Source organism: Pipistrellus hanaki (genome assembly GCF_964339955.1).
Source record: "Pipistrellus hanaki genome assembly, chromosome: 2".
NCBI lineage: Eukaryota > Metazoa > Chordata > Mammalia > Chiroptera > Vespertilionidae > Pipistrellus > Pipistrellus hanaki.
This window is the reverse complement of record NC_140504.1, coordinates 173379004-173406496: the sequence shown is the minus strand read 5'-3', so window position 1 is coordinate 173406496 and position 27493 is coordinate 173379004. Positions and strand designations below refer to the sequence as shown.

Sequence of the window (27493 nt, the reverse complement as noted above, 5' to 3'; positions counted from 1 at the left end):
TGGAAGCAGGCCCACTCTTATTAAGAAAAGTCAGGGGTGGGGGTTGGGGAGCTGGCCTCCCTCAGTGGGGCTGGAGCAGCTGGATCCCACTAATGAGGCCTCATTACGGCCCGGGCCCAGCTGGGCTGCTGCCGCCTCCTGTCCCCGTGGCCAGAGCCAGAGAAAGCCATCCAGCCAGGGCCGCCTGTTCTGGGCACCCGGCCCAGGCCAGGGCAGCGAGAGCCCGGGCCCACCCTGGGTGGAAGTGAGCATTTGGGCATCATGGGTGACTGGGCCTTCCTGGAGCCAGCGGCCCGCCAGGGCTTGGCCCTCAGTCTGAGCCGCAGGAAGTCAGGGAGCATGTCTGGGGACCTGGCCGCCTGAGGCTGGCCCACTGAGTGGCGGAGTCCGTGGGGTCTGAGGCCGTTCTTAGAATACTTGCTTGAGCCAAGGCCCGTCTCCATCTTTCCCCCCAAACTGGGGATCAAAAGGTACCGACCTCAAGGGGTTGCTGGGAGGATTAAAAGAGTTGTTGTCTATATATATTAAGTGTTCAGGACAGTGTCGGGCTCATAGTAAGCACTTCAAATGCATTATCTGTTACTAATTATTACTAATGCTCACTAGCTTCAATAATGAGTGGATAGCCGAAACCGGTTTGGCTCAAGTCCGTCTGCGGACTGAAGGGTCCCAGGGTTCGATTCCGGTCAAGGGCATGTACCTTCGTTGCGGGCACATCCCCGGTAGGGGTGTGTAGGAGGCAGCTGGTCAATGTTTCTCTCTCATCGATGTTTCTAGCTCTCTATCCCTCTCTCCCTTCCTCTCTGTAAAAAATCAATAAAATATATTTTAAAAATAATAATAATGAGCGGATATTATCCCCATTTTAGAGATGAAGAAACTAAGACCAGACATGTTAAGTGACCACATGTTGGTGAGAAACTGGCAGAGCTGGGGTTGGAACCAGGCCTGTATGACTCTAAAGCCTGTGTCCCCTTACCCCCCCCCCCTTTTTTTTTAATAAGTACATTTTTATTGGTTTGGAGAGAGGGAGGAAGAGAGTGGGAGAGAAACACTGATCTGCTGCCTCCTTCCTGCGAGTCCTCCCCTCCGTGCACTGGGCATGAGCCCTGACAGGAATCGAACTGGCAGACTCTAGGTGCATGGGATGATGCTCAACCAGTTGAGCCACACCGGCCAGGGCAGGCCATGTCCTTTTTATTTCAGCGTCACCGTGCCATGCTCCCTTTGGAGTCGCTGCACTCACCAACCCCACCGGAAGGCTGTGCTTTACATCAGAACTCACGCATGCTTCCTCCCCTTGGCCAATGTTCCCTAAGATCCGATCCTGTGCCAGGCCCTCTGCCCGACAATGAACTTCCAAGAGCCACGGCTTCCCAGGGCCAGAGCCTCCTGCCCACTTCCTGGCCGCTGGCCAGCGGTGCTCACCGTCAGGACCGGGGACTGTGGCCTCAGAAAAGAGAAGAGTGTCTGAGTCACATCCCACCCCAGTCACAGCATCACCTGCGGGACTCTGCCGGCCCACGCACACGCACGCCCAGAGCAGCACCCCGGTTCTGGGCAGCCCCGTACCAACCCCCACGGTCCTCATTCCACAGCCCCCTGGGTCTGGAGCCTGTGGCGACCCCCCTGTCAGCCAAGGCCTCTTCCCTCGGACAGGTGGAAGCACAGTTCACACCAGAGAAAGCCAGTCACCTTCTCCAAGGCGCCTTGCCATCCTGGCTAGTTGGAGACCCCTAAGTCTGGGGCAGGGAGCCAGCTCCGGGGCCTAGCAGCCCCGGCCCATGCCACTCTAAGAAGTCTGAGGTGCTTTGGAGGCACCCGACCCCCCTACCAGAAGCCCACCACATGCCAGGCCCAGGGCTCAGAAGCATCTGAGCCCCAAAGGCCCAGCTCTGGGCGAGAAGTGCCCCGCCCTCCGACACTCTCCTGAGCTCGCTCTGCCTCGCTCTGTAGTTGTGTGTGTGTGTGTGTGTGTGAGAGAGAGAGAGAGAGAGAGAGAGAGAGCGTGTGTGTGTGTCTGTGTGTGTGTGTGTTTTGTTCCAATAACTTGCTGGGAACAAGAGAAAAACACAACAAACCCCATGCCTCACTCCAGCTCTGGAGCACCCTCGCTGGGCCGCGTGGGGACTGGCCGGAGGGGGAGGGCCCCGGGACGGGGAGGCCGAGCTCCGGGAGGAGATGAGGTGAAAGTAATTGCTGCTGCCCAGCCAGCAGCGGGAGAGGCCGGGGATGCGCAGAGCCGCCCGGAGCTGGCGGAGGTGTGAATGAGCGGAGGGCACGCGCGCGCTCCGCTCCCAGCGCTCACCCGGGATGGCCGCGGCGCACGGACCTGGGGCCCCCTCCTCCCCGGAGCAGGTCAGTCACCTTCCAGGAGGTCGGGCCCTGGTGCCGGGCAGTCTGGGAGGCTGCGCTGGGGGGTGGGGAGAGGGGCTGAGCAGGCTGTGCCAGGGAGGGGCAGGCACGGCCAGCGAGCGAGACAGACACCCGCCAAAGTGACCCAGAAAGCGGCTGCTGTGCAAAGGAGTGCAGGAAGAGTTCGCTGTGTGGTGGGGACACGGGGGAGGCCGGGGGTGGTGGGGGTGAGGGCTCCCCCGGCCCAAGGACCTGCTGAGAATCTGCGCTGGGTATCAAAGCTGCATTGTCCAAGCTCCCGGGGAGACGGACCGGAGGTGCCCAGGAATTGTACTAATCAATACAGCCCCATTGTCTGCCAGGCAGTTCCTCCTATGGGGCGAGTGGGTGAGGGGCAGGGGACATGGTACATGGGCTCGGAGGTGAGGGTCGGGGGGAGGAGACGGGGCGAAACTCAGCTGGCAGGTGAGACCCTCCGGAATGGTCACTAGGGCTCGGGGAGGGTGGGTGCTGGCATGCCCTCGTCCCTGGAAGTGAGGGATGGGCAGGGCTGTCGGGCACAATGGGGCGGATGGCAGCAGGGGTAAGAGGACCAGGAAAGCCACCCGCCATCCTGGAGGGCACCCTAACTTGACCTTCAGGAGGCCAGAGAAGGAGGGACCCCTGGAGAGGTGTGGGTTGGTCTGGGGAGAAGCGTTCTGCAGAGCTGCCCTCAAACCCTACCAGGGTCGAACACCAAAGCCACTTCCACATGCCAGGCCGCTGCCAACCAGCGGGGGTAGAGACCGCCCGCAGCCCGGAGCAGGCTGCTGGGCTTTTCTAGGGCAGAGGCAGGGCCCACCCAATGCCCCCATTCCTGCCCCCAAGGCCTGGAGCAGAGCTGGGCATGACTGACAGGTGTGTCTTCTGTCTGCTGCTCCCTAAACGGGCAGGCCGCTCTCTGCCAATCACAGCTCTGGGATGAAAAGCACAAGGCACGTCCTCGCCCTCTCACCTGCTGTATGAGGCCTGAACTGGGGACACACACACACACACACACACACACACACACACACGGCCCCGGACTCGGGGGTGGGGTGGCTAGAGATTACCCTGAGGTTTTTCTTGAGAGGAGGCACTAATCCTGTGCACGGATTGGCCTCAGGTAGACATTCCCATGGCCCTGCTCCTCTGGCTGCGACCTGGCTCTTTCCCATTCTTGGATAAGAGAGGCTGGAACGCGGAAACCGGTTTGGCTCAGCGGTAGATCGTCAGTCTGTGGACTGAAGGGTCCCAGGTTCGATTCCTGTGAAGGGCATGTACCTTGGTTGTGGGCACATCCCCAGTAGGGGGTGTGCAGAAGGCAGCTGATCGATGATTCTCTCTCATTGATGTTTCTAACTCTATCCCTCTCTCTTCCTCTCTGTAAAAAAAATCAATAAAATATATTTGAGAGAGAGAGAGAGAGAGAGAGGCTCAAAGGCTCTGTCACTGCAGAACTGGTGCTACCTGAGGGCCCGCCAGGCCCCTGGACGGTTGGGAGAGAACTTGGGGAACAAGAAGCGAGCGGTGTTAGGAGGCCGCGGGCTCTTCAGAGGCAGCCGCAATTTACCGAATGCTGTTCTGCTCACATTTCCCCCCGGGGCTCCGAGAGAGTTGCCAGTGATCCGGACTTGGCTCACGGTCAGTCTGGGATGTGGGGTCTTGCCCGTTCTCCTCCGTAAAGTTTGTCTTGGAAGGACTGCGTCCCCTGAGCAAACCCTGGGCCTGCAGAGTCCCAAACAAGCAGCCCTCTGGGTCCCGGGGGGCCCGCCCAGCGGGGCCGCTCCAGGATCCTGTGTCCTCCGAGGGCAGGAGGCGGGGGCTCACAATTCACAAAAATACCGGGGGCGCTGGTCTGGGGGTGGGAGCCGGGAGCCAGCGCAGGGCCGGGGCCTGGAAACCTGGGTTCTCGGCGTTGTGCGTGGAGAGAGGAGGGTCCATCCCGTGGGGCTGGTCACCTCTGAGAGCAGCCTTTGTAGCTTTGTTTCCTCTTTCACACTTTCCTGTAGTTTCTAGGTGTGTGTGTGTGTGTGTGTGTGTGTGTGTGTGAGATAAGCCTATAATGCTTTTATAATCCGAAAGAAAAGCAATAACATTTTTTTAAGTAGTGGGAACTAATGGAAAACACAGGAGAGAGTCAGAAATAGCAAAATTCCGGGCAAGGCAGAACTACGCCGGGCTGAGTCTATGAGGGTGTCTAGTCTCCCCCGTGACTTCGCAGGTGAGGCTGCTGAGATGCCCAGGAGCTGCCCCGGCCGGGTCCCCGGGGCGCCGGCTCCTGAGCGCTGGGTTCTGACCCCCAGGGCAGGGTCCGGGCCTGCCACCGTGGGAGACCCGGATTCTGCCCTCCACGCTGAACGGCCTTAATCCCAGAGGCCCATGTAGAGCAGGGCGTAAGCCGGGCAGAGGGCTAGGGGAAGGACTTATGTAAGTGGCTGCTGGGGTGGGGGTGTTAACCCAAGACGGGGCACAAGCCCTGTGCAGGGAAGACGCTGCCACCTCAGTGACGGTTTCTCTGGGGAAGGGGGGGGCACCTGAGGGTCACGACAGGGAGAGCTCCAAAGCCTGCCTCTGCTGACAAGGCGGGTCGTCCCGGTCCTGGAGGCCACCCACCAGGCCCATGTGGGGGCGTCGGGGGTGAGGGCAGGGGGCTGTCCGGGGAGTCTGGGGAGGAGCGGCCCTCCCAGAGGGGCCCCAGGTCACTCTGGTGTGATTCACTTCCAAGGTGTGAGCGAGGGAGAAGCGAGAGCCGTGAGGGGCGGACATGGGAGCGGCCTGGAGCCCGGCCAGGTGGCGGGGCCGGGCTGGTCAGGCAGCCGGGCCACCAGTCTGGGTCACACCGTGAGCACAAAGGGGCCCTTTCGTGGGCAGCTTCAGGCCGGGGACGGCGGCAGCGACAGTTGTTAGTAATATCTGTGATACAGCCGTCCGCCCAGCATGTCAAAAAATCCAGAGCTGGTTTGGCTCCGTGGATGGAGCGTCAACCTGTGGACTCAGGGGTCCTGGGTTTGATTCCAGTCAGGGGCACGTGCCCAGGTTGTGAGCTCAACCCACAGTGGGGAGTGTGCAGGAGGCAGCCAATCAGTGATTCTCTTTCCTCATTGATGTTTCTATCTCTCTCTCCCTCTCTCTTCCTCTCTGAAATCAATTTAAATATATATATATATATATATATATATATATATATATATATATATATATATATATATATTTTTTTTTTTTTTTATTTTTTTTTTTTTTATTTTTTTTTTAAGTGAGAGGCTTAGCTTAGGGAAGATCGTACAAGGCGCAAAAAACTATGTGCCCTTGAAAAAGGCTCGCCGGCGGGCCCTCACTGCCCAGGAAGGAAGTAGCAGGAAGTCCCCAGAGGGCTTCCGGGAACCACCTCCCCCGCCCAGTGCAGTTAGAGCTCTCCTCCTCTGTGGTCTTGGACAAAGATAGGCCCGGGCTGTCCTCCACTGAGGACGGAGCCCTCTCCCGCCAAGACACCGAGCACTCCAGGGCGTCAGAGGCCTGGCGGCGGGCAAGGCTCCCACCAGTGGGGCCCCCAGTGCCGAGCTCCAGGGCCGGGGAACGTCCCCCGGGGCGTGGGTGCTGCTGGCACCCCCTGCGGCGTGTCCTTTCACGGACCCCGGCGCCTTCCGCACAGCTGACCCCCAGTGCTGTGGGTGACTTCCCACCAGGGTGCCAGCCCCGGCCCCCGGCCCAGGCCCCTGTCCCGGGGGCTCCGGCCGCCCCGTGTGGCAGCCTGGCCGGCGCATGCTCGCTTACGCGCTGCTCATTAGCGGGGCCGCTGGCTCTCGAGGGCTCAGTCAGGCGGCTGCCTGTGGCGCGTGGCAGGGAGCATCCGCGCCTCCCGGTCCCCTCCGTGCCAGCGAGGGAGCAGGCCGCGGAGATCTGAGTCTGCTCCTGCAGCCCTTGGTTGTGGGGGCTGGAGCCAGGGGACAGGCCTCAAACCGCAGGCCTCAGGGACCGTGCTGTCCGCTGCCGGGGCCTTGCCCTCCCCTGGGCCATCCCGGACTCTCGGTTGTCTGTCTTACTGCCGTAACCGCTGCCCTGGGACCCCACTCACATCCTCTGCAGCTGCCCCTGCCCCCATTGTGCCCCTCAGCAAACAAGCCTTGGGCAGAACGGAACTGTTACTGCAGGTCAATGTAGAGGACCCTGCTTGGCTGAGATTGGTGAGGGCATGAATGAACGACCCCACGCAGGCCTCACACCCTCTGACAAAATGCCCCCTGACCCCGCGGAACTGCTAGGCCCGTCCCAGAGGAGGCCCCGGGAGGTGGTGACAGGCCTGGGCAGGGCTCGGTGGGGCCTGTCGCAGAGGGCACACTTGGGCGGGGAGCCACCGTCTCCCACGGCCAAACAGGCCTCCCAGCCTCTGCCTCCCTCCGGGCGGCCTTCCCCGACCGGCCCCCTCCCCGCGTGCTGCCGCACACGCCTGCGACCTGAGACATGCCCCTTGGGGGTCAGGATGCAGTTGCATATAAAACTTGTTTTATTTATGTCGGTGATGACTTCTAGCTCTGAGTGGGAGTGGTGTGTCTGTTTATTGTTTAGTTCCTGGTGCCTGGGCAGGGCCTGGCCCGTGGCAGGTGTTAGTAAATCTCCATGGTCGCACGGACGAATCAATAAATGAATGCGCACAGGTTGAAAGAAGTTGCTCCCAGTGCTTCTTCTTCTTCTTCTTTTTTTTTTTTTTTTAATGTATTTTATTGATTTTGTACAGAGAGGAAGAGAGAGGGATAGAGAGTTAGAAACATCGATGAGAGAGAATCATCGACCAGCTGCCTCTTGCACACCCCCCACTGGGGATGTGCCTGCCACCAAGGTACATGGCCTTGACCGGAATCGAACCTGGGACCCTTGAGTCCGCAGGCCGATGCTCTATCCACTGAGCCACACCGGTTTCGGCCTCCGGGTGCTTCTTGAAGGAGACCCCACAATTCCCCGGGCTGCACCCCAGAACTCCCAAGGGCGTGTGCGGGCCAGCGTCTCTGCTGGGGACGGTGCTGGGTTGGGTATGCAAGACAGCGGCTCCACAAGGCTGTCCACGGTGTGCGAGCCCCGAGGGACCCCCTGTGCCCGCGGTGGGAGCAGGGGGTGCGCAGCGGGGCCCCCGCTGGCCGTGGGCCCCGGGTCTGCGTTCCCAGTGCCTGTCCCCGCGGCGCCCGGCCCCGGAGCCTGCCTCCGCTCGCCTCTGTCAGGCAGTGTCAGGGCCGCCGCGTGCCCGCACCGGCCTCCTTGTTTACTGGCTAAGGGCGGTTGTCCTTGAATGCGTCCCTTTCAGGCCGAGGGCCGGCGTCACGGCCCGCTTCCCTCCGAGCCCAGCCGCGCTGTCTCTGGTCCCGGGTGTCCTCCAGGGACTCCTGTCCGGGTCTCTCGGGGGAAGAGCCCATCTCTACGAGGCTGTCTCTGTCCGCGCTTCTCTGTCGGCGACACTCGGGGTCCCTAAGTCTCTTAGTGAGACCCCTCGGAGCCCCTGGAGTGGCTGGGGTTCCCGCTCACCTGGGAGGCTGGGAGGGGCATGGCCTGGGAAAGAGCTTATTGTCCCTTAGAAAGTGCAGCCACTTCCAACCCGGGTTCCAAAAGGCGCTGCCTTCAGCTCGGCCCCCAGCCAGGCCTGCAGCTCCCCAGGCAGGTCTGGTGTTCCCTTGGGGCAAATCCCCTCCTCTGCCCCTCCTGACCCCCCTCTTCGGCAACCCCCTCCCCTCACCCCCTCAGCTCAGAGACCCCTTCCTGGAGTCATGCCCTCTGTTTCCCCCGGCAGAGTCTGTCCTCCCAGTCTGGCATGGGGCCTACAACTCTGGTCTCCTCCCCGCCCCCCCCCAACCCCGGCCAGCACCCCCAGCTCAGGCCAGCAGCTCCCCCAGAGCCCCCTCCCCAACCCCGGGCAATAGAGGTGGCTCCGCTGGGCTCCCCACCCTGAGTCCCAGGATGCCCTTCCCAGGTCTGGCCCAGCTCAGCTGCCTCCCCTTCCCCTCGCCCCCAGCTCGTCCAGCGCCCCCCGGAAGGACCTCAGCGGGGGGAGAGGCCCGGCACCCCTTCCTCCGCGGCCTCCTGTCACGGGCAGCGTGCTCAGCCTGGCAATGCGGTGGTGGCGGGAGGGGCGCTGTCTGGACACAGGCGCCTTTGTGCCAGCCTGACTTGGCTGCTTGGTATGAAGCTCAGCTGCTCCCAGGTCCTCACCCAGAGCGCAAGGGGACGCTTCAGAGGCCGGGGCTGGGGCGCCCCCCACCCTGGACCCCGGCTGCCTCTCGGCGTCTCACCTGTCGCTCCCTGGCAGCCGCTCCCCAGGTGGGATGGCGCCTGGAGGGGGTGCTCGGGGGCTGGGGAGGGCAGCCCCGCTTGGCGCCCTCTGGCAGCCGCTCCTCCCTGCTCTCCCTGCTGCCAGGTCCGCGGGGCTCCTGCCAGCAGAGGCGAAGCCCCGTGTGGGCGGGCGGCAGGAGCTTGGCGGGTCCGTGGTGTCCCCACTGGGGGAGGCGCAGAGGGTCAGGCCTGGAAGCAAAAGCCTCGCTGATGGTACCTTCTCTCCTGTCCCCACAGAACGGTGCTGTGCCCAGCGAGGCCACCAAGAGGGACCAGAACCTCAAACGGGGCAACTGGGGCAACCAGATCGAGTTTGTACTGACGAGCGTGGGCTATGCCGTGGGCCTGGGCAATGTGTGGCGCTTCCCATACCTCTGCTATCGCAACGGGGGAGGTACCCGGCGGGCACAGGGCAGGGACCACCCCCTGGGGTAGAGCCCACTCACCAGGGCCCAGGCCAGCCCCCCTCCTTCCCACCCCCACCCCGGTACAGGCCTCACTGCCCACAGGCAGGCCTCCAACCCTGATCTCCTGCGGCCCCATCCCTGGCTTAGATGCCCTTTTCCCAAGGCCCAGACCACCCCTGACCCTGGCAGTCTGCCTTCTGGGCCCGCCCTGCCAGCCTGCTCCCTCCAGGTGCAGGGAGGTGGAGAAAAGCACCCCACCCTCCCGAGGTTCCCTGCTTTCTATTCCGTATTCCAATAGCACACACTCCACCCACCCCCGAGTAGCTGAGGGACATTCGAGGATCCCAGCACCTAATGTTATGAGATTGCTTGGCTAAGCCATCAAATCCCACCTAACCACGGTGCTCTGGGGCGTGGGTTCTGCTCAGAGCAGATTTCTGGGAGCCTCTGACGAGATCAAAGACAGGCAGGGCGGGGGCGGGGGGGAGGGGGCGGTGGTCTGGAGGATCAGCCCCATGTTCAAAGGTGAGGCCTGCTCCGTGCGAGGCACACCCTCCTTGGGTCCTAGCCAATGACGAAGGTTTGGCTGTTGGGTTCCAAGCAGGAAGAGGGAGGGACCCCCCGCCTGCCCACCCCTGAGCCTCCCTCTCCCCGCCCGCCAGGCGCCTTCATGTTCCCCTACTTCATCATGCTGATCTTCTGCGGGATCCCGCTCTTCTTCATGGAGCTCTCCTTCGGCCAGTTTGCAAGCCAGGGCTGCTTGGGGGTCTGGAGGATCAGCCCTATGTTCAAAGGTGAGGCCTGGGCTGGACACACACACACACACACACACACACACACACACACGCCATGGGGGCTGTGCAGACTCGCCCATCTGTATAAACACTGCCACCCCCTGTGGAACCCTCACGCTGACCCCGTGCCTCACATCAATGACCAAGGCCATGGACACATGCTGGGACCCATGTTTGCTTGGCCTCCACCCTTCCCTCCTACGTACGTGTATAAACAAAACCCCTTCACACACACACACACACATACACACACACACACTCACACACACACCCTCCCCCCGGCTTGCCCTCGCCAAGGCCTTGACCCGCCCCCTCTGTGGCCTTGCATGAGAGCCTGCCCCTCCGCCCTTCACAACGAGCCTCGCCCCCTCCGGCTGCTGCATGAGGTGAGGCTCTGCTCTTCGCCCTCCCCCAGGTGTGGGCTACGGCATGATGGTGGTGTCCACGTACATCGGCATCTACTACAACGTGGTCATCTGCATCGCCTTCTACTACTTCTTCTCGTCCATGACCAACGTGCTGCCCTGGACCTACTGCAACAACCCCTGGAACTCCCCCGACTGCGCCGGCGTGCTGGACGCCACCAACCTCACCAACGGCTCCCAGCCGGCCTCCCTGCCCGGCGGCAACCTCTCCCACTTGCTCAACCGCACCCTCCAGAGGACCAGCCCCAGTGAGGAGTACTGGAGGTGAGGCCCCCCGGGGACCTGGGCTGCAGGGACGCCTGGTGCCGCCCCGCGGCCCTCCCTCTCGCCGCTAGGCAGCCGCCGCAGAGCTGGTAGGGTGCCTGCTGCGCGGCCAGCCCTCCGCCGGGCGCCGAGGGAGGCAGAGGGGCATGAGGAGGTGTAAGGGGTTCACGGCCTGTTCGGAAGAGGCTGACACACCAGAGAGCACTGGGAGACGGGAGGTTGAGTTGTGGAGTCCTTAGGAGATAGCAGTCAGGCCAGTGTGCAGAGGAGAGGCGGGGAAAGGGGGGATGGCCTCCTGGTGAGGAGGACAGTGCGAGCAAAGGCCGTGGCGCTCAGATGGGCAACGGCTGGTCTAGAGCTCGAAGGGAAGCTGTTCTGATGAGAGGAACAAGTGTGAGGGGAGCACATGGGCCGTGAGGTGGCCGCGGCAGGCGCCCTGGCCTTCTTGGGGAACCTATAAGAATTAAGGTTCTTATATAATAGGTTCTCCAAGAATTTAGATTTTTTTAAAAATATATTTTATTGATTTTTTACAGAGAGGAAGAGAGAGGGATAGAGAGTTAGAAACGTCAAAGAGAGAGAAACATCGACCAGCCGCCTCTTGCACACCCCCTACTGGGGATGTGCCCGCAACCCAGGTACATGCCCTTGACCGGAATCGAACCTGGGTCCTTTCAGTCCGCAGACCGACGCTCTACCATTGAGCCAATCGGTTTTGGCAGAATTTAGATTTTTAAAAATATATATTTTATTGATTTTTTACAGAGAGAAAGAGAGAGGGATAGAGAATTGGAAACACCGATGAGAGAGAAACATCGATCAGCTGCCTCCTGCACGCTCCCTACGGGGGATGTGCTCGTAACCAAGGTACAAGCCCTTGACCGGAATTGAACCCGGGACTCTTAAGTCCGCAGGCTGACCCTCTATCCACTGAGCCAAAAAAACGATTAGGGCTAAGCCTAGATTTAATGCTGCAGAACACAAGGAGCCGTGGACGCTTCTTGAGCCTGGGGCTGTCATCCTAAAGCTGTGCTCAGGAAAGACAGGTCCACTGTGCTCGGTGGTCATGGAGGCCAGAGCCTCAGAGCTGCTGGGACACCTTGTCCCCACGGGTGGCTATAAGAATGCCCCGGAGGAAACCCCCTATGTCAGGCTGGAGAACCTGTGGGCAGAAGGCTCTGGGAGTTGTGGTAAACCTCATTCATTCACTCTGCAAATATTCACTGCATAGCCTGCCAGGCCCTGTGTCCCCATGGGGTGCGAATGGCCTCGGGCTCCTGTCCTCAGGCGGTCACCGTCCAGTGGAGAGACGCAGCTAATATGCCAGGGGCAGGTGCTTCCTGCAGGACTGTGCAGGGGGTGGTGGGGGCACATCAGGCAGCCGTCAGTCCTGAGGGGGTGGAGGCCAGACGATGTGGCTAAGAAGGCTCTTCAGAGGAGGGAGAGAAGGGATTGGGAGAAATGAGCAGGTAAGCAGAGGCGAAGAGATGGCAAATGGAGCTGGGGTTGGGGGCAGGTGGGACACTGCGTATTGAGACAGAAGAAGCCAGCGGGCATCCTATGGTGCAGGGCTTCCCTGGCCAGGCTAAGGGTTTGAGGCTTTCTCCTCTAGGTCACGGGAGCCATAGGAGAGATGACCAAGGCCCCAGTGGCACTCAAAGTCTTAGTAGATCCATATCCTCTAAGCCCAGTCCCAGAGCTCAGACTCCTCAGGCCCGGCTTCCTGGGCTGGGCTGCAGACATTCAAAGAGGAAGAGAGGTCCACTGCCCTTGGGGGTGCGGGGTTCACGGTGGAGACAACAGGGAAGGCTTCGTCAGCCACTAAACAAATCATTTCGTGAGCACCTGGCAGGTACCAGGCCCCGCACTGCCTCCTGGAGCTCACATCTGATGGGAGAACCAAGCAAAAAAGTACCCCGTTCTGTGTTCTGCATTTGAGATGTGGTGTGGACTGGGCCACTTGTCCTAGATGGGGGGGTGGGGTGGGGGGTTGCACCTCTCCAGAAGCTCCCAGATGCACAAAGCCCCGCCCACACCCCCAGATGTCCCAGAAGAGCTTGCTACAGGGCTGCCTGCCTGCCAGGGATTCCCAGCCCAGGGGGGCCACCCCGGGCAACGCTCTGGGGAGCTTACCCAGTGCGATCGGAGGGGACGAGGAAAACTAGTTATGGGTGGGGGGCCAGTTGAACTCTACTTCTCAGCCAGGGCGGGAGCCAGGCCTGCCCAGGGAGCTCCAGTTCCAGGCTGGAGTGCCTGCCAGCAGGATGGCTTCCCGGTGCCCCCTCCTGGAGAACCCGGGAAAGTGACCCTGGAGAGGGCTACCCAGGCTGGCTTCTAAAGGAAGAGAGAAGTGAGCACCCCCTATTTCCTGGGCACCTGCTGTGTGCCAGGCACCTGATCTCAGAGGATAGTAGCATCCCGGTTTCTCCGATTCTGAGACCAGCATCGGGAGGGTAAGGAACCAGGCAGCATTGCTGCATCAGGAATGCGCTGCAGGTCCCACCGGGCTCCTCTGTGCCTGGCGCCTGATGGTAATTAGGCCAGCGCTGCCCGGCAGGTGTTCTCGGTCCACACTCTCCAGCACCCCCTCGGAAGGCTGCGTGATCTCATTTGAGCCCCACGACAACCTTCCTAGCTAGCTTGTGCACGTGTTATAGAACACTCCGAGCCGAAGCCGGTTTGGCTCAGTGGATAGAGCGTCGGTCTGCGGACTGAAAGGTCCCAGGTTCGATTCCTGTCAAAGGCATGTACATTGGATGCCGGCACATCCCCAGTAGGGGGTGTGCAAGAGGCAGCTCGTCGATGTTTCTCTCTCATCGACGTTTCTAGCTCTCTATCTCTCTCCCTTCCTCTCTGTAAAAAATCAATAAAATATATATTTTTTTAAAAAAACACTCCGAGTTTACAACCGAGGAAAGCAAATCAAAAGGAAGATTAAACAACTCCTCTAAGGCGAGAGAAGCCCCGAGGGCAGATTTCTGAGTCCTTGTCAGCCTCTGGCTACCCTTCTGGCCCGCGGTCCTCCCTCTCCCACCTGCCGTTTGGCCTTGTTTTACAGTCCTCTGTGTGCTGGTCTGATTCCTGCTCATGGCCCTGAGCTCATGACGGTGCCCTCTCACCCTGCAACCCCTGTGGTGCCCAGCACAGCACCCGACACCCAGTGGGACTCGGATCCCAGCACCCGCTCCCAGCGTCTTCATGGCGACTCTGGCGTCACACAGACCTCACTCAAACCCTGGCTTTGCCATTTACCAGCTGTGTGGCTTTGGGAAGTCATTAAATCTCTCTACGTCTTGGCTGTTCCTCTACTAAATGGGGATGCTTACAGCACCCACCTTATTGTTATAAAGATGAAATGAGATGATGCAGCCAACACCACTAAGAACAGTAGGCACAACGGTTGCCACTGCTGGAGATGCAAAGAGATAGACCTGGAGCTGGGGAGTGGGGGAGGGAGAGAATAGACAAGTTTGCCCTATTCTCAGGTATTTGCCATGTGGTTTGGGAAACTTACCACTAATGCAGAATTAGTCCAGGATGTATTGCGTCAAAAACCAACTTGTAAATACGTTGGGTTCCAAGAGCTTTTAGGTTAAATATTTGATTTCAAAAGCACATGGTCCAAAATCAAAACCAAACCAAAAACTCAAAATGGTGCCAGAAAAATAAAGGACGAATTCATTATTTGGCTGCCAGGTTAGCCTTCTAAACTCTTTAATCCCTAAGATTGCAATAAAAAATAGTATATGACACTGTCAGCTTAACATCTATCAACAATCTCCTGAATAAGAAGTGGTTTCTTTACTTTGGATGCTGGTGTTTGGAGTACGGTGACTCCGTACCAGCTGCAGGACCCTCTGGCTATTCTGGCAGGCAGAGCTTTTCAACATCCATGTGCCCTCTGTCAGGCCCGGCCTGGGCAGCCCGAGGCCCCAGCCCAGCTGACTTCAGGTTTGAATCCTTTTGCTGTTTACCCCAATGCGCCAACGTATTTTTTTTCTATGTGCCACATAGGGACCGTGGTTGGCAAACGCCGCGGAAGGGGACCAGGAGCCTCTCCTTGGTGGTCCCACAGCTCCTGAACTTCTCCCATCCCAGGTCTTTGGTTCCTCCATCAGCAAAGAGCCTGGAGAGGGCCTAGCCCTAGGCCTGGCTCTGATGCCTGTTGAAGGAACCATGGCAGTGGCAGGCCTTGGGCAGGAGAGGGAAGCGTTGGGCAGCGCCCTCTGCAGGTCACACTGTGTGAGGGCGACCTGGGGGAAGATTTGAAGGAGAGAGGAAGTAGGCCAAGGTGCTTACAAGTCGAACAGGAAGACCCGTCTGGCAGCATGGTCCCATGAGGTACAGAGTAATATCTCATCCAAAGGCATTAAAAATGTCATGAGGTTGGAGAACTGGTCTGGGCAGGGGGTCAGGGGGCGGGGGGAGGTGAAAATAGCTAAGAATGAACTATGCTGAGAGGTCCTAACTGTAAATTTACCTAAATTTATCTACAAATTATTCTGGGTTGGTGCTAATACACCCATTGTAGAGATGAGGAAACTGAGGCTCAAGAGCTTGCTCATCGTTTGTAGCCTGGACAATTGTACCAACCACAGCTGTCCAGGTTTTCCCTTTTTACCTCCCAATTCTTCTACCACAATGTTCATCCATTGATTCATTCAACAAATATGTATTGAGCACTGCTGTGTGCCAGACACCATGCTAGGCACTAGGGGATACATCAGTTAACAAAACAAAAACCCCTGCCTTCATAGAGGAAAGATGACAAAATAAACAGGTAAACTTTATGGTATAATGGAAGGAGACATGTGCTGCGGAGGAAATGATAGCAAAGCAGTGGGTAAGGAGTGCTGGGCTGCAATTCTGAGCAGGAGAGCGAGAAAAGGCCGCTTGGCAATAACGACCCGAAGGAGGCAGCCACGTTGACAAGCCCAGCTGCATAATTTGTGGGCTCCTAGGAGCTTGTGAGAAAGTCGGGAGCTGCCGGGTGGGGCCTGGGCCTTGGGCATGTGCTGCTGGGCATGGGGCTGCCACTCAGTGCCGTCTCCCCTTCCCAGGCTCTACGTGCTGAAACTGTCCGACGACATCGGCAACTTCGGGGAGGTGAGGCTGCCCCTCCTCGGCTGCCTCTGTGTCTCCTGGGTGGTCGTGTTCCTCTGCCTCATCCGAGGGGTCAAGTCTTCAGGGAAAGTAAGTGCCCCCCCTGCCAGGGTCTCAGGGTCTGTGCCCCCAGGAAGGCCTGCCTCCCCTGCCTGCCTGGCTGTGTGTGTGTGTGTGCGCGTGTGTATGTGCGTGTGTGCGCGCGCGTGTGGGTGTGTGCGTGTATGTGAGCGTGTGCGTGTGTGTGCGCATGTGTGTGTGTGGAGGGGGTGATGAAGGGCCACGGGAGGGATGAGTGGTGGTTGAGGCAGGTGGGGGGCGGGGGGCGGGGGCGGGGCGGGCACCGCAGGAGGAGCCCGGAGGAGCACAGCGGGCCTGTCTCGCGCAGGTGGTGTACTTCACGGCCACATTTCCCTACGTGGTGCTGACCATCCTGTTCGTCCGCGGCGTGACCCTGGAAGGAGCCTTCACAGGCATCATGTACTACCTGACCCCACAGTGGGACAAGATTCTGGAGGCCAAGGTGGGCCGTCGAGGGCCACCCGGAAGGGACGGGGCGGGGCGGGGCAGGGAGGCGCCTGCCTCTGACCGCAGCTCCCTTTCCACAGGTGTGGGGGGACGCTGCCTCCCAGATCTTCTACTCCCTGGGCTGCGCGTGGGGAGGCCTCATCACCATGGCTTCCTACAACAAGTTCCACAACAACTGCTACCGGTGAGACTCCCGCCAGCCCGGCCCCGTTCCCTGCCCTCTCCTCGGCCTGGCCCACCAGCTCCAGTGCAGCCTCCTCGCCCACCAGGGCCCCCCCTCCCACTCATGGCCTGGAGGTCCTGGGAACGCTGGGTCTGGTCAGGTCATCAAGGATGGAGAGAGAACCTTGGCAGCAGAGAGAAGAGGGGTAGGGACAGTGATGTCCCAGGGACCTATAGGGACTCAGGAGCCTCACGCCCACTTAAAAAGGTCCAGAGCAGACCAGAATAGAGGTCGGGGACACCTGCTGGTGGTCTTAATCCAGCATCTAGAAGGGTTCAGGAACCTGGAGAAGCGCTGTGTGTAAATTATTAAAGATTCCAGAGACGAAACATAATTTTGAAAGGCATTATGGGGAGCCAGAGAAGACGTAGCTAAAGGAACTAAGTTCTCTTCTGTCTCAGGACCCCTTGCTTTTTATTAACACAAATTGTCCTAAGGCAAGGTGGAGATATACACACTAAAGGCCAGAGTTTCGTGTACAGAATCCATTATCAGACTGGAGAGTTTGCCTACAGCTGTTCAGGTGTTTGGCCAGTAGGAGGCGATAACATGTAGATTGAAATGCCCTCAGCTGCCTGGCAGCAAGCAATCATTTTTGCATCCTTTTCAGGTTTGGGGAAATGCCCTCAGCCATTTCCAGATGATTCAGCCCTGCTGACATGCTGGTGTTGGCTTCCAGCAGACCCCTCCATCCCTAGAACTTTCCCTGTCTCCGAGTCCTCTTCTGGCCCAAAGGAACTTTCCCTGTCTCCGAGTCCTCTTCTGGCCCGAGTCCTCTTCGGGCAGAGGGGAGCACGCCGTATGCCCTGAATTGGCCCGTTTTCCTCCCCACCAGGGATAGCGTCATCATCAGCATCACCAACTGTGCCACCAGCGTCTACGCTGGCTTCGTCATCTTCTCCATCCTGGGCTTCATGGCCAATCACCTGGGTGTGGACGTGTCCCGCGTGGCAGACCATGGCCCCGGCTTGGCCTTTGTGGCTTACCCAGAGGCCCTCACCCTGCTGCCCATCTCCCCGCTCTGGTCCCTGCTCTTCTTCTTCATGCTCATCTTGCTGGGGCTGGGCACCCAGGTAGGTGGTGTGGATCGGGAAGGGGGGGAGGCGCAGAGCCCGGGCTCCTCCTCTGACGGCCATCCCTGCAGTTCTGCCTCCTAGAGACGCTGGTGACAGCCATTGTGGATGAGGTGGGGAACGAGTGGATCCTGCAGAAGAAGACCTATGTGACCTTGGGCGTGGCCGTGGCCGGCTTCCTGCTGGGCATCCCCCTCACCAGCCAAGTAAGAACCGAGCGGGGGGAGGCTGGGCTGGTGTTGCCAGGACACAAGGGGGCGCCGGGTCTGGGAACCCAGCCACAGACCCTGACTCGGCTGCCCGCTGGCCCGCAGGCAGGCATCTACTGGCTGCTGCTAATGGACAACTATGCGGCCAGCTTCTCCTTGGTCGTCATCTCCTGCATCATGTGTGTGTCCATCATGTACATCTACGGTAAGTGCCCAACCTGCCGCGGCCTCCCGCGCCCCAGCCCCGGGCCGCCCACACCGGCCTGCCCGGCCACTGACGCCCCTCTCTCCAGGGCACCAGAACTACTTTCAGGACATCAAGATGATGCTGGGGTTCCCACCGCCCTTCTTCTTCCAGATCTGCTGGCGCTTCGTCTCCCCAGCTATTATCTTCGTAAGTTCCTGGGCCGGCCTCTCACTCATCCTGCGGCCTCTTGGCAGGTGTCCTTCTCGTGGGAACCAGAGCTCCCATGAGGCCCCACGCTCTGGCCCTTGTAGTCTAAGGAGGTGGTGTAGAGTCAGACAGGCGTGCGGAGACTCAGAACCACCCTAGCCCTCGCCTTGAGTTCAGAGCGCAGAACCCCGAATCTGAGTGGCAGGAGACAGCAGTCTGGCAGCAGCTGAATCGGCCCTCCCTCCCTGGGCCCTGGAGGGACCTCAGGAACCATGATTGATATTGGTGTCAGCCTCACTGAGCATCTTTCTCCAACCCATCACAGCCGAGGTGCTCCAGGTGCCCAGGGTCCGTGGTGTGAATGCGTGAGTGTCCCAGAAGCAGGCTGCGCCCGAGTCAGGTGTCAGCTCAGGATTAGGGACAGGCACTGCAGTGGGCTGACTTGGGAGAGGGAAGTCTTGGTTACCACCAATACCCAGCACCTGGGAAACCCATCTGGGAGCTGAATTAGTGGCAAGAACTCCCAGACACTTTCTACGCACTGTTTATACACTAACTTACTAGAGGCTTGGTGCACAAATTTGTGCACCAGTAGGAATTTGTGCACCAGGCCTCTAGTGAGTTAGTTATTATTTGGAATCAGGCCAAAATCAGCTCTCTGATATCCCCTGAGGGGTCCCAGATTGTAAGAGGGCACAGGCCAGGCCAAGAGACCCCACTGGTGCACAATTGGGAACAGGGAGGGACACGAGAGGTTGGCCAGCCAGGGAGGGACCACAGGAGGGCTCCAGGGCATGTTCAGGCCACCTCGCTCAGTCCTGATCAGCCAGACCTCAGCACCAAGCTAACCCACTGGTCGGAGCATCTGCTCCTTGGTGGTCAGTGCACATCATAGCAAGCAGTTGAGTGGCCTTAGCATATCCTTAGCATATATTTCACTTTGATTGAACTGACAACAGGACAATTGGACACTTAGCATGTAGGCTTTTATTATATAAGATGTACTAGTACAACTTTCCGAGGTATAATTATGATCCCCACTTGACAGATGCGGAAACTGAGGCATGGAGAGGTTAAGTAGCTGACCCAAGGTTACTCAGCCAATAAGAGGCAGTGCCACTACCCTAAGCAGGTAGTCCCGTCTGGAGTCTGCGTGGTGGGCCAGCGCCACCCTACAAACCACCACCGGGAGGCGCTATTACTTCCTTTAGATTTCGCTCCTTTATGCTCAGGGTGGGAAGTGGGAGCACAAGGGGTTTGGTAGGGTAATGGTCACTCCACAGAGAAGAGGCAGGGCCATCTCTGAGTGACAGAGGGGTCAGCCCAGGGCGAGGGCAGTGTCCAGAGCCATGCCCCTGTCACACCCGACTCCTGTGCCACAGGGAGCTCAGCATCGGGTTTTCACTTTGGCTCATGTTTCTGAACAAAAGGCCCCTGAGGGCTGAGGCCTCCACACTCCATGGGGTGTGGGATTTTCCCTGCGCCTGGCACAGGCGCCAGCTCTGGCCACTGGCCCAGCTTTGAAACAGGAGGAGCGGAAGTCTCCGGTAGGTGGTGAGAGGCCGGGAGGGCAGGCACTGCCGCGAAGCGCCGTGCCCTGTGGGGCCCAGGCCCTGCCCGAGGGGAGCTCACCCCCCACAGCTCCGGGGAGGCTGCCACCCTGGGGAGAGGCGTGGAGCAGGTCAGGAGGCAGGAAGGAGGGGGGCACAAGAAGGACCCGCAGGGGCAGCCTCGGCCTGGCTCCAGTGCCATCGAGCTAGGCAAAGTGGGCAGTGTCCTCTCTGTGCACAGACATTCAGGCTGAAGTTAAAATGTAAGGTGAGAAGCTCTAGCCGGTTTGGCTCAGTGGATAGAGCGTTAGCCTGCAGACTGAAGGGTCCCCGGTTTGATTCCAGTCAAGGGCACATGCCCAGTGAGGGCATGCAAGCAGCAGCTGATCAATGATGCTCTCTCATCATTGATGTTTCTAGCTCTCCCTTTCTTCTTCTCTAAAAATCAATAAAAATATGTTAAAAACAAAAAAACATAAGGTGAGGACTCCAGGCCCTGTAGACACATGTTTTTACATTTTTGTTTGTTTTTGTTCATTCTCACCTGGGGATATTTTTTTCATTGAAAGAGTGGGAGTGAGGGAGAGAGAGAGAAACATAGATGTGAAGGAGACACATCAATTGGTTGCCTCCTGCCCGGGGATCAAATCTGCAACCCAGGTACGTGCCCTTGACCAGAATCGAACCCGAGACCCTTTGGTCTGTGGGATGACACTCTAATCACTGAGAAAAACTAGTCGGGGCTGTGTATACATTTCTGAAAAGTTTTTTGACAAACTCCTTCCTTTGTCAGCTCAGTGAAGGGATTTGTCCACACCTAGATCAGGTTCTAGGTTCGTTCAGGAAACTTGTTATAAGCTCCTACTATGTGCAGTGTCCGGGGAAGGGCCCTCACAATGGATGCGGGTCTTGACCTCCAGAATTTGGTCACTGGAAGGCTGGGGGAGACTGAGCTTTAGGGCTCAGCTGAGAGCCCATCCATCATCTTTCTGCTTCCTTTAGTTTTATTTTTTAATTATAGTTGACACACTATATTCTATTAGTTTCAGTGTACAACGTAGTGGTTCGATATTTATATACTTTACAGAGTGATCACCCAGATAAGTCAGTGCCCATCGGACATCATACGGAGTTCCTCACATCCTTTAAGTTTTCCTGTTTCTCATCTCGCCTCTTTCCAAAGCATCCCGGGCCAGACTCGCACCACGCCCAGCCTTAGGAGCCTCCCCAGGCTGTCCAGAGACCAGGGGCTTCGCCTTCTCTCCCTCCTGCTCCCTCCTCTCTGCACAAGTCAGTTCAAATCAGCAAATGAGGTTGTGGCAGGCAATGTGCTGGGCACGGGAGAGCCAGAGCTGATGCAATATCAGGAGTGCCCGGGTGTATGGGGACTATTAAATAAATGCTTAGCAGATGGGAAAAGCCTTCCAGGGCGCGGAGATGGGAAATCTGGAGAGGCTTCTATTCATTTCATTTACTAATTTATTTACTTATTTAAAAAATCATCACCCAAGGATATGCTTTTTCATTGATTTTAGAGAGAGAAAGGGAGAAAGAGAAAGAGAGAGAAACATTGGTGAGAGGAACATGGATCGGTTGCCTCCCGCAAGTACCCCCACTGGGGATCGAACCAGCAACCTGGGTATGTGCCCTGACTTAGAATCGAGCCTGCAACCTTCTGGTGCACGGGAAGACGCCCAACCAACTGAGCCACACTGGCCTGGGAGGGAGCGGCTTCTCGGAGGAGATGGCATTTGCTTAGATGCGGTGGAGGATTCTCCGGAGTAAATGGAAAGGGTAGGAACACTGGGTGTGGCCAAGACCCTGAGACCAGGGCAATCTGGCCAAAAAGATAAGCTGAGGCCTCCATGTGAGGCAGCAAGAGCCCTGAAGGCCAGGGGTCAGACTCACTTCGAAAGGCTGTCGGGAGCGGCAGTGTCTTTGAGCAGAACTGACTTCCAAAGGTGACAGACAGCAGCTTCGTGGTTCCCTGGCCGGACCGGAAGCCAGGCCTCTCCCCTTCCATCGTACGCACACGCTGTCGCACCCTGGACCCCGGTTCCATGTATCTGCTTCTTGCACCACCCAAACGTTGGCGTTGGTCCTGCCCTCCCCCAAATGCCTCTTCTTTTATCTTGGGAAACTAGAGAGGAAGGGAGGGGGTGCTAATAGGAGGCCTGGGTGGGGCTGATGCCCACTCTTACCCCCCCTCTCTGCAGTTCATCCTCATCTTCACGGTGATTCAGTACCGGCCAATCACCTATAACCACTACCAGTACCCAGGCTGGGCGGTGGCCATCGGCTTCCTCATGGCGCTGTCCTCCGTCATTTGCATCCCACTCTACGCCCTGTTCCAGCTGTGCCGCACGGACGGGGACACCCTCCTCCAGGTGAGGGGCGCCCATGAACTGGGACGGGGCAGATCACTGGGGTGTAAGGGCCCTCCTCTGACATGCCTTGCCTCCCCCTCTCCCCCCTCCCCCCAATAGCGTTTGAAAAATGCCACAAAGCCAAGTCGAGACTGGGGCCCCGCCCTCCTGGAGCACCGGACTGGGCGCTATGCCCCCATCATGCTGCCCTCCCCCGAAGACGGGCTGGAGGTCCAGCCACTGCACCCGGACAAGGCCCAGATCCCCCTCGTGGGCAGTAGCATCCCCCTGGTGGGCAGTAACGGAAGCCGCCTGCAGGACTCCCGGATATGAGCACGGCTGCTGGGAGGGCCCAGCCCCACCTGTGCTCCCGCCGCAGAGACTGGGGAGGCAGCGGGCCGACGGGTGTCACCGCCTGCCCTGCCGTGCCCTGCGCAGGGCGACTGCTGTCACCTTGGCCACCACCGCTAGGGCGGTCATTTGTGCTCGTGTCCCCAGTGTTTACAGGTCCTTCGGATGCCAAGGTGGAAGCTGGGCCAGGAGAGGGAGGAGGCGGGGCTGCCGGCTGGGCGCTAAAGCACTTTGAAAGGGGTCTCGGGCCAGGTCCCCAGAGGCCTGCCATGCTTCTGTGGCCTCCGACGCCCCCAGCACGCTGCCCCGAGCTGAGTCGCTGGGTGAGCCCCTGCCTGTCTCTGTCCTTGGGCCACCAGCCTCCGACCAGTGTTCCTGCCCTCGGAGCAGATCCCGGCCTCTGCCCGGGGAAAATTCGGATCTTCCCACCTGGGGGCAGAGTGAGGGGACGGGGCTGTGCAGTGTTACTTGTCAGGCTGTGTCCCCTCCCTCCCCGCAGCCCTGTTTGTCTGTGTAATTATTTTTGTAAGAACTGTCTTATCTGTGGTTGCCACGCCCTTCACCCCAGGCCTCAGGCCCCATCTGTCTTCCAGGCCTGCCTGCACCTCACTCGGCTGCTCTGGGGTTTCCTGGCCCCATGGCAGCCCGGCTGCCAGGCCCAGTGACGGAGGCCCCTGACTCAGCAGCCTGCCCAAAGCACTGGTTCCCGGGGGCCGGGGAGGAGTGCTGCTCGCAGGAGGTTGGAGCTCAGAGCCCAGAGCCCAGGGGAAGGGACCCTACATGACACCCCCTTTCCCCGCTCCCGCCACCAGGCTGAAGGCCCCGTCTTCCCAAATCGGGCTCCCCTTGATCATGTGCCAAATGGCTCCAGCCCGTGTGCACCGTCCCCTCTCTGGAGCCAGATCTCCCTCCCCCAAGCCCTGCAGTGTCGGTGTGTCCGTCCTCCACGTCCCTCTGTGCAGTGACAGCCCCGGAAGAGCCGCCTCTAATTCTCCGTAGCAATAACGGTGCGCCGCCCACCCCAGTCCATCCGTGCACCACTAGGATTTTAAAGTCCATAGATTTTAATGAAATTTCTATTCCTGTCTCTGAGCTGCCTCTGTGCTTTGTCTGAGTCCCGCAGAGAGACAAGAGCTGGGGCCGGGGTGCGCCCTCTGCACTGTCTACGCCCAGGCTTCTGTGAAAGCCTGGGAGGAGAAAGGCCGAAGGCCGTGACTGGTCAAGACCAGATACCAGGAGCTTGGCGAGGGGGTGGGAGGAGGGTTGGACCGACGGACAGGACCTTGGGGTCCCATCCAAGACAAGACCTGAAGCAGGCGAGGCCATGGCAACTGAGAGGCGGCAGTAAGTAGCAGGTGGGGCAAGTCCCGGAAGCCAAAGCCTACGCGGTGGCCGGCTGTCAGGACGGGGCCCGGGGCACCGCGCTGGACACCGAGGTGGACGCTGGCCTCTCCCCGGGGCTGCACGGGAGCCTCCGCCCCCAGCGGCAGGCGGCAGCCGGGCCCTGAGGCCTGCGCTCCAGAGGAGGAGCGGGCAGGTGGCCCTGGAGAGGCCTCGCCCAAACTCCAGCAGCTCCGCGGAGGCGAGGCAGGGGTCGGAGGCCCTGGCTGGAGGAGCCCGAGGGCTGCTGCCTGAACAAGGAGTCGCCATGAGAGGGCCATAGCCCGACTCTCAGCCCACCCCGTGCGGCCGCCGTCGGCCCTGGTTTACCTGTGGCTGGGGGAGACACAGGAAGGCGGCAGCGGTGCCTGCAGCTCCTGCTGCATGGCTGTCTTCTGCTCCTGCAGCTCTGGAGGAGGGGAGTGCCCGAGACACGGCACCCAGCTCCTCTAGGGGACGTCCAGGGGGGGCGTGGGGAGGAAGCCGGGTACCCGGGGCCTGCCCAGTTCCTCACCTGCCAGGGTGGGCTCGGGGGTGGCTGCAGAGGCCCGGCGTGCCTTTGTGCACTCCTCTTCCAGGCAGCGCTGTGGGGAGAGCTGGCTCAGGGCCCCAGCTCCACAGCGGGGGCGGGATAGGCCAGGGCAGGATACAGAGGCCAAGCAAGACCTTGGCAGGGCCCAGGACACACTCTCATCTCAACCACCTGAGGGCAGCCCCCAGGAGAACACCCCCCCCCCCCAAAAAAAAGCCCAGCTTGACAAGGTGGTGGTTGGCCCAGACCCAGACTTAGGAAAAGAAGGCAAAAGACCGGAGAGCAAACCCAGCAGGTTAATTAAAACGTGCTGACCAGAAACTTGGGCTTCCGGGTTCACGCACACAAGAAGTGCACACACGAGAAACAGATACATACAGGACTCACACAGCCTTTAGGTGCATGCACGCACACAGACACGCATGCTCAGGGGCTGACACACCAGGCGAGAGGTGGCTGTGGACACTCAGCAGAAAGGCTGGGGCGGGGCGGGCTGCAGCTCACCTGCAGGACGGGGATCTCCCTCTCCAAGGTGTGACACTCCTCCTCCAGGAGGCCCCTGGGACACGTGGGAGCGCAGCAGCGGGAGCCAGTGCCACGGGACCACGTCTCAGCAAAGCCCTCACCCAGCCCCAGCCTCCAGCCCCACCACAGCCCCCTCTGGGCCTGCCCCACTCAGCCCACCTTGCCCTCTGCTGCCCAGCACAGCCCTCCAGCCCTGCCAAAGCCTCCTCCCGCGAAGAATGCGTCCTCTCCTTGCGTGCCTCACCGCATCCACCCGGACAGCACTGCCATGTCTTCCGTACGACACCTCTTGCCCCCTTTCTCCCCCCCATCACAGCCCTTCCCCTGTCTAAAACTCTTCTGTGCTTTCCCCCACCTCCCCTCAAGGTACAAGTCCTCGGGCCATGGCCCCTGCCAGCATGCCAACCTGGCTACTCTCTGGCAGCACCCTGCCCTTCCCATCTCTCAGCCTCACTCCAGTGGGCCGTCCCCCCTACCCCGCTGGCTTGCTGCCTCCTCTCCTCTCTTGTAGCCCCAGATCCATCCAGGCCCCTCCCTGTTCCCATCCCCACTACACACCCAGGGCCTCACCGCAGGTGCCTGGCGACCCGGTCAATGTTGGCCATGCCCAGGGGGTCCTTGAGGAGAGGGAGGTCTCTCTGGGCGCTGCTGGGGGACAAAGTCAGTATCACCCGCATGGCCTCCCCTGGTCCTCCCGGACACGGCCCCCCTTCTCAGACGATCGTGTGTCTTTCCCCACAGAAGCAATATGGCACGGCTCAAAGAGGAGGCGTTCTGGGGTCTAGGTTTGCACATGGGCTCGGCCACCCCTGGGCAAATGGGTGGTTCTTTCTGAGCTTTAGTTTCCTCCTCTGCAAAACGGGGACATCACTGACCTCACAGGGTTGTGTGAGAATTAAAAACGAGCTGCTGCCATTCGTGTCTTAGGAGCACGCCCCTGCTCCTGTACCTCCTTCACTCCCAGCCCTCCTCGGGCTCTGTAAGCCCGAGGGACACGTGATTCCCCGACCCCGCCTCCTTTCCTCCCGCCCATGTTTGCAGAGTGTCCCCTCTTCCCGAAAAGCTCTTCTCTCTTTCATCTGCTCTTCTGTCTTTCATCCAAGACCCAGACCAAACCAGTCACCTTCTCCAGGAAGCCTGTGGGCCCCCCAGCTGGGCAGGTGTCTCGGGGCCTCTGCAGCCCTCCTGTGCCCATGCCCAGCACAAGGGCTGCAGCAGCGACAGCCTCAGAGCAGGCGCTCCTGTACGGAGCCAGGCGGGACCCACCAATCGCTGGGGTCCTCTGCCAAGCAGACACCGGGTCCCTCCCCTGCCGGCACCGCTTTACCTGGGCTCACCCACTGGCGTCTGGAATGCCTCCTGCGCTGGGAAATCACCCCCGGGCTCCTCCAAGGCAAAGCGCAGCACCCTGGGGCTGTACTGGACCCACGCCTGGGCCTGGTCCCTGCAGAAGGTGCACACGAAGGAAACTCAGGGAACCACAGGAAAGGCCACCCTGCTCCACCTCAGCCAGAAGAGGCGGCGAAGTAATGAGCCTAGTGGGCCCGAAGGCGGAAAAGTGGCCCCTGGTCCGGGTTCGAGCTGGAACTCCCCCGTCTGGGTTCCGGGGACCGGGCCCCACCCCGCTGCGGCTCCCACCTGCCCTCGCAGACGGCCTTCTGGCGGAGGGCCTGCAGCAGCTGCCGCAGCTCCCGGCGCACGAGGTCTCGGAGCCGGGGCGGCGGCGCCAGGAGCGCGGCGGGGTCGGAGGCGGGGGCTCGGGAGGACCGCGCCTCTCGGAGCAGAGACCGCAGCATCACCACCTGCTGGGAGAGCTAGACACCTCGAGACTGGGGAAGGCGGTGTCGGGAGTGAGAAGGGCTGGGGGGTGGTGGAGGGGTAGGAGGGAGGAAAGGGAGTCAAACAAGAGAGGGCTGGGTGAGACCCCACAGGAACCCAGAGTAGATGGGGCAATCCCCCGAGTCATGGGTCCGGCCCACCTTCCCACGCGCCCCACCTCCGCCCGCAGCTCCAGGCTCAGGTCCACCATCGTCTCCCCCAGAATCCTCTTCACTTCGGGCCGCTCCGGGGGCGGCACGTGCTCCTCCACCAGCTCCCAAAGCGACGGGCACTCCCCGGGCATGGCCCGCCGCGCCGCCCCCCGCGAGGTCCCGGGCTCGGACGCGCCAACACCCGGGCCAGGCCCCGCCCCCGGCCGAGCCGCTCGCCCGCCTCTTCCAAGCCCCACCCTGTCCCGCCGGCCGCCGGGCCCGCGGTTGAGCCACCCGGCCCCGCGCTCTTCTCCCGGCTCCGGCGGACTCTCGGGGGTCGCGGTTCTCGGCCACGGCCCTCAGGAGCCGCCAGTGACCAGGGCCCTAGTCCCGCCTCTTCCGCGCGGCCGTCTCCCGGGAAACAGGGCCGCCGCCCAGGCCCCGCCCCCTCCAGCCGCCGCCACTGGCTGAGCGTCCTCACGCAGCGGACCGGTGGTTTTGGAGTGTGAACCATCCCGTTACCCGAAGGATCCTGACCCCAAGTACCTTGGTCTATTCCGTGGCCACTTTCGGCATCGGGACAGGTGGAAGAGCCGAGTAATCTGAGCCCCTGAGCTTACTTTGTGGCCTCCTCTGGCTCAGAGGCCGTGCAGAATACACCCCTCCCCTTAGAGCACCCCACTGGGAGGGGCCCAGGGTCTGGGGTCTGGA

At 60.1% G+C, this 27493-nt stretch overlaps 2 protein-coding genes across 15 annotated transcripts in view; one reads left to right on the top strand and one right to left on the bottom strand.

Annotated features, from left to right (window-relative positions):
- SLC6A9 (solute carrier family 6 member 9) overlaps positions 1-23467 on the top strand; it is a 35423-nt gene extending 11956 nt beyond the window's left edge. For 2 of the 4 annotated variants that reach the window (XM_084874554.1, XM_084874553.1), the window contains exons 3-14: positions 8926-9082; positions 9758-9889; positions 10305-10578; positions 15639-15771; positions 16070-16204; positions 16290-16393; positions 17268-17505; positions 17577-17711; positions 17820-17919; positions 18008-18108; positions 21875-22045; positions 22145-23467. In XM_084874554.1, coding sequence (XP_084730680.1) covers positions 8926-9082; positions 9758-9889; positions 10305-10578; positions 15639-15771; positions 16070-16204; positions 16290-16393; positions 17268-17505; positions 17577-17711; positions 17820-17919; positions 18008-18108; positions 21875-22045; positions 22145-22357 — 1893 coding nt within the window. In that variant the 3' untranslated portion in view covers positions 22358-23467. Of the gene's footprint in view, positions 1-8925; positions 9083-9566; positions 9621-9757; positions 9890-10304; positions 10579-15638; positions 15772-16069; positions 16205-16289; positions 16394-17267; positions 17506-17576; positions 17712-17819; positions 17920-18007; positions 18109-21874; positions 22046-22144 lie in introns of those variants that run through there. The other 2 variants (XM_084874556.1, XM_084874555.1) reach the window with 2 other exon arrangements.
- Positions 23123-27438, bottom strand: CCDC24 (coiled-coil domain containing 24; the record flags this gene model as incomplete). Of its 11 annotated transcripts, none has more annotated exons than XM_084874589.1 (8): positions 26809-27438; positions 26451-26614; positions 26140-26256; positions 25383-25460; positions 24792-24846; positions 24270-24339; positions 24086-24164; positions 23123-24002 (listed from the first exon to the last, which is right to left on the bottom strand). In XM_084874589.1, the coding sequence occupies exons 1-8, from the start codon at positions 26932-26934 to the stop codon at positions 23123-23125; spliced, it is 1569 nt and encodes a 522-aa protein (XP_084730715.1). In that variant the 5' UTR covers positions 26935-27438. The 11 variants fall into 11 exon arrangements, with proteins under 11 accessions (XP_084730715.1, XP_084730716.1, XP_084730718.1 ...); XM_084874590.1 differs by having other exon boundaries at positions 25383-25457; XM_084874587.1 differs by having other exon boundaries at positions 23627-24006.
- Between the last annotated feature and the right edge of the window lie 55 nt (positions 27439-27493).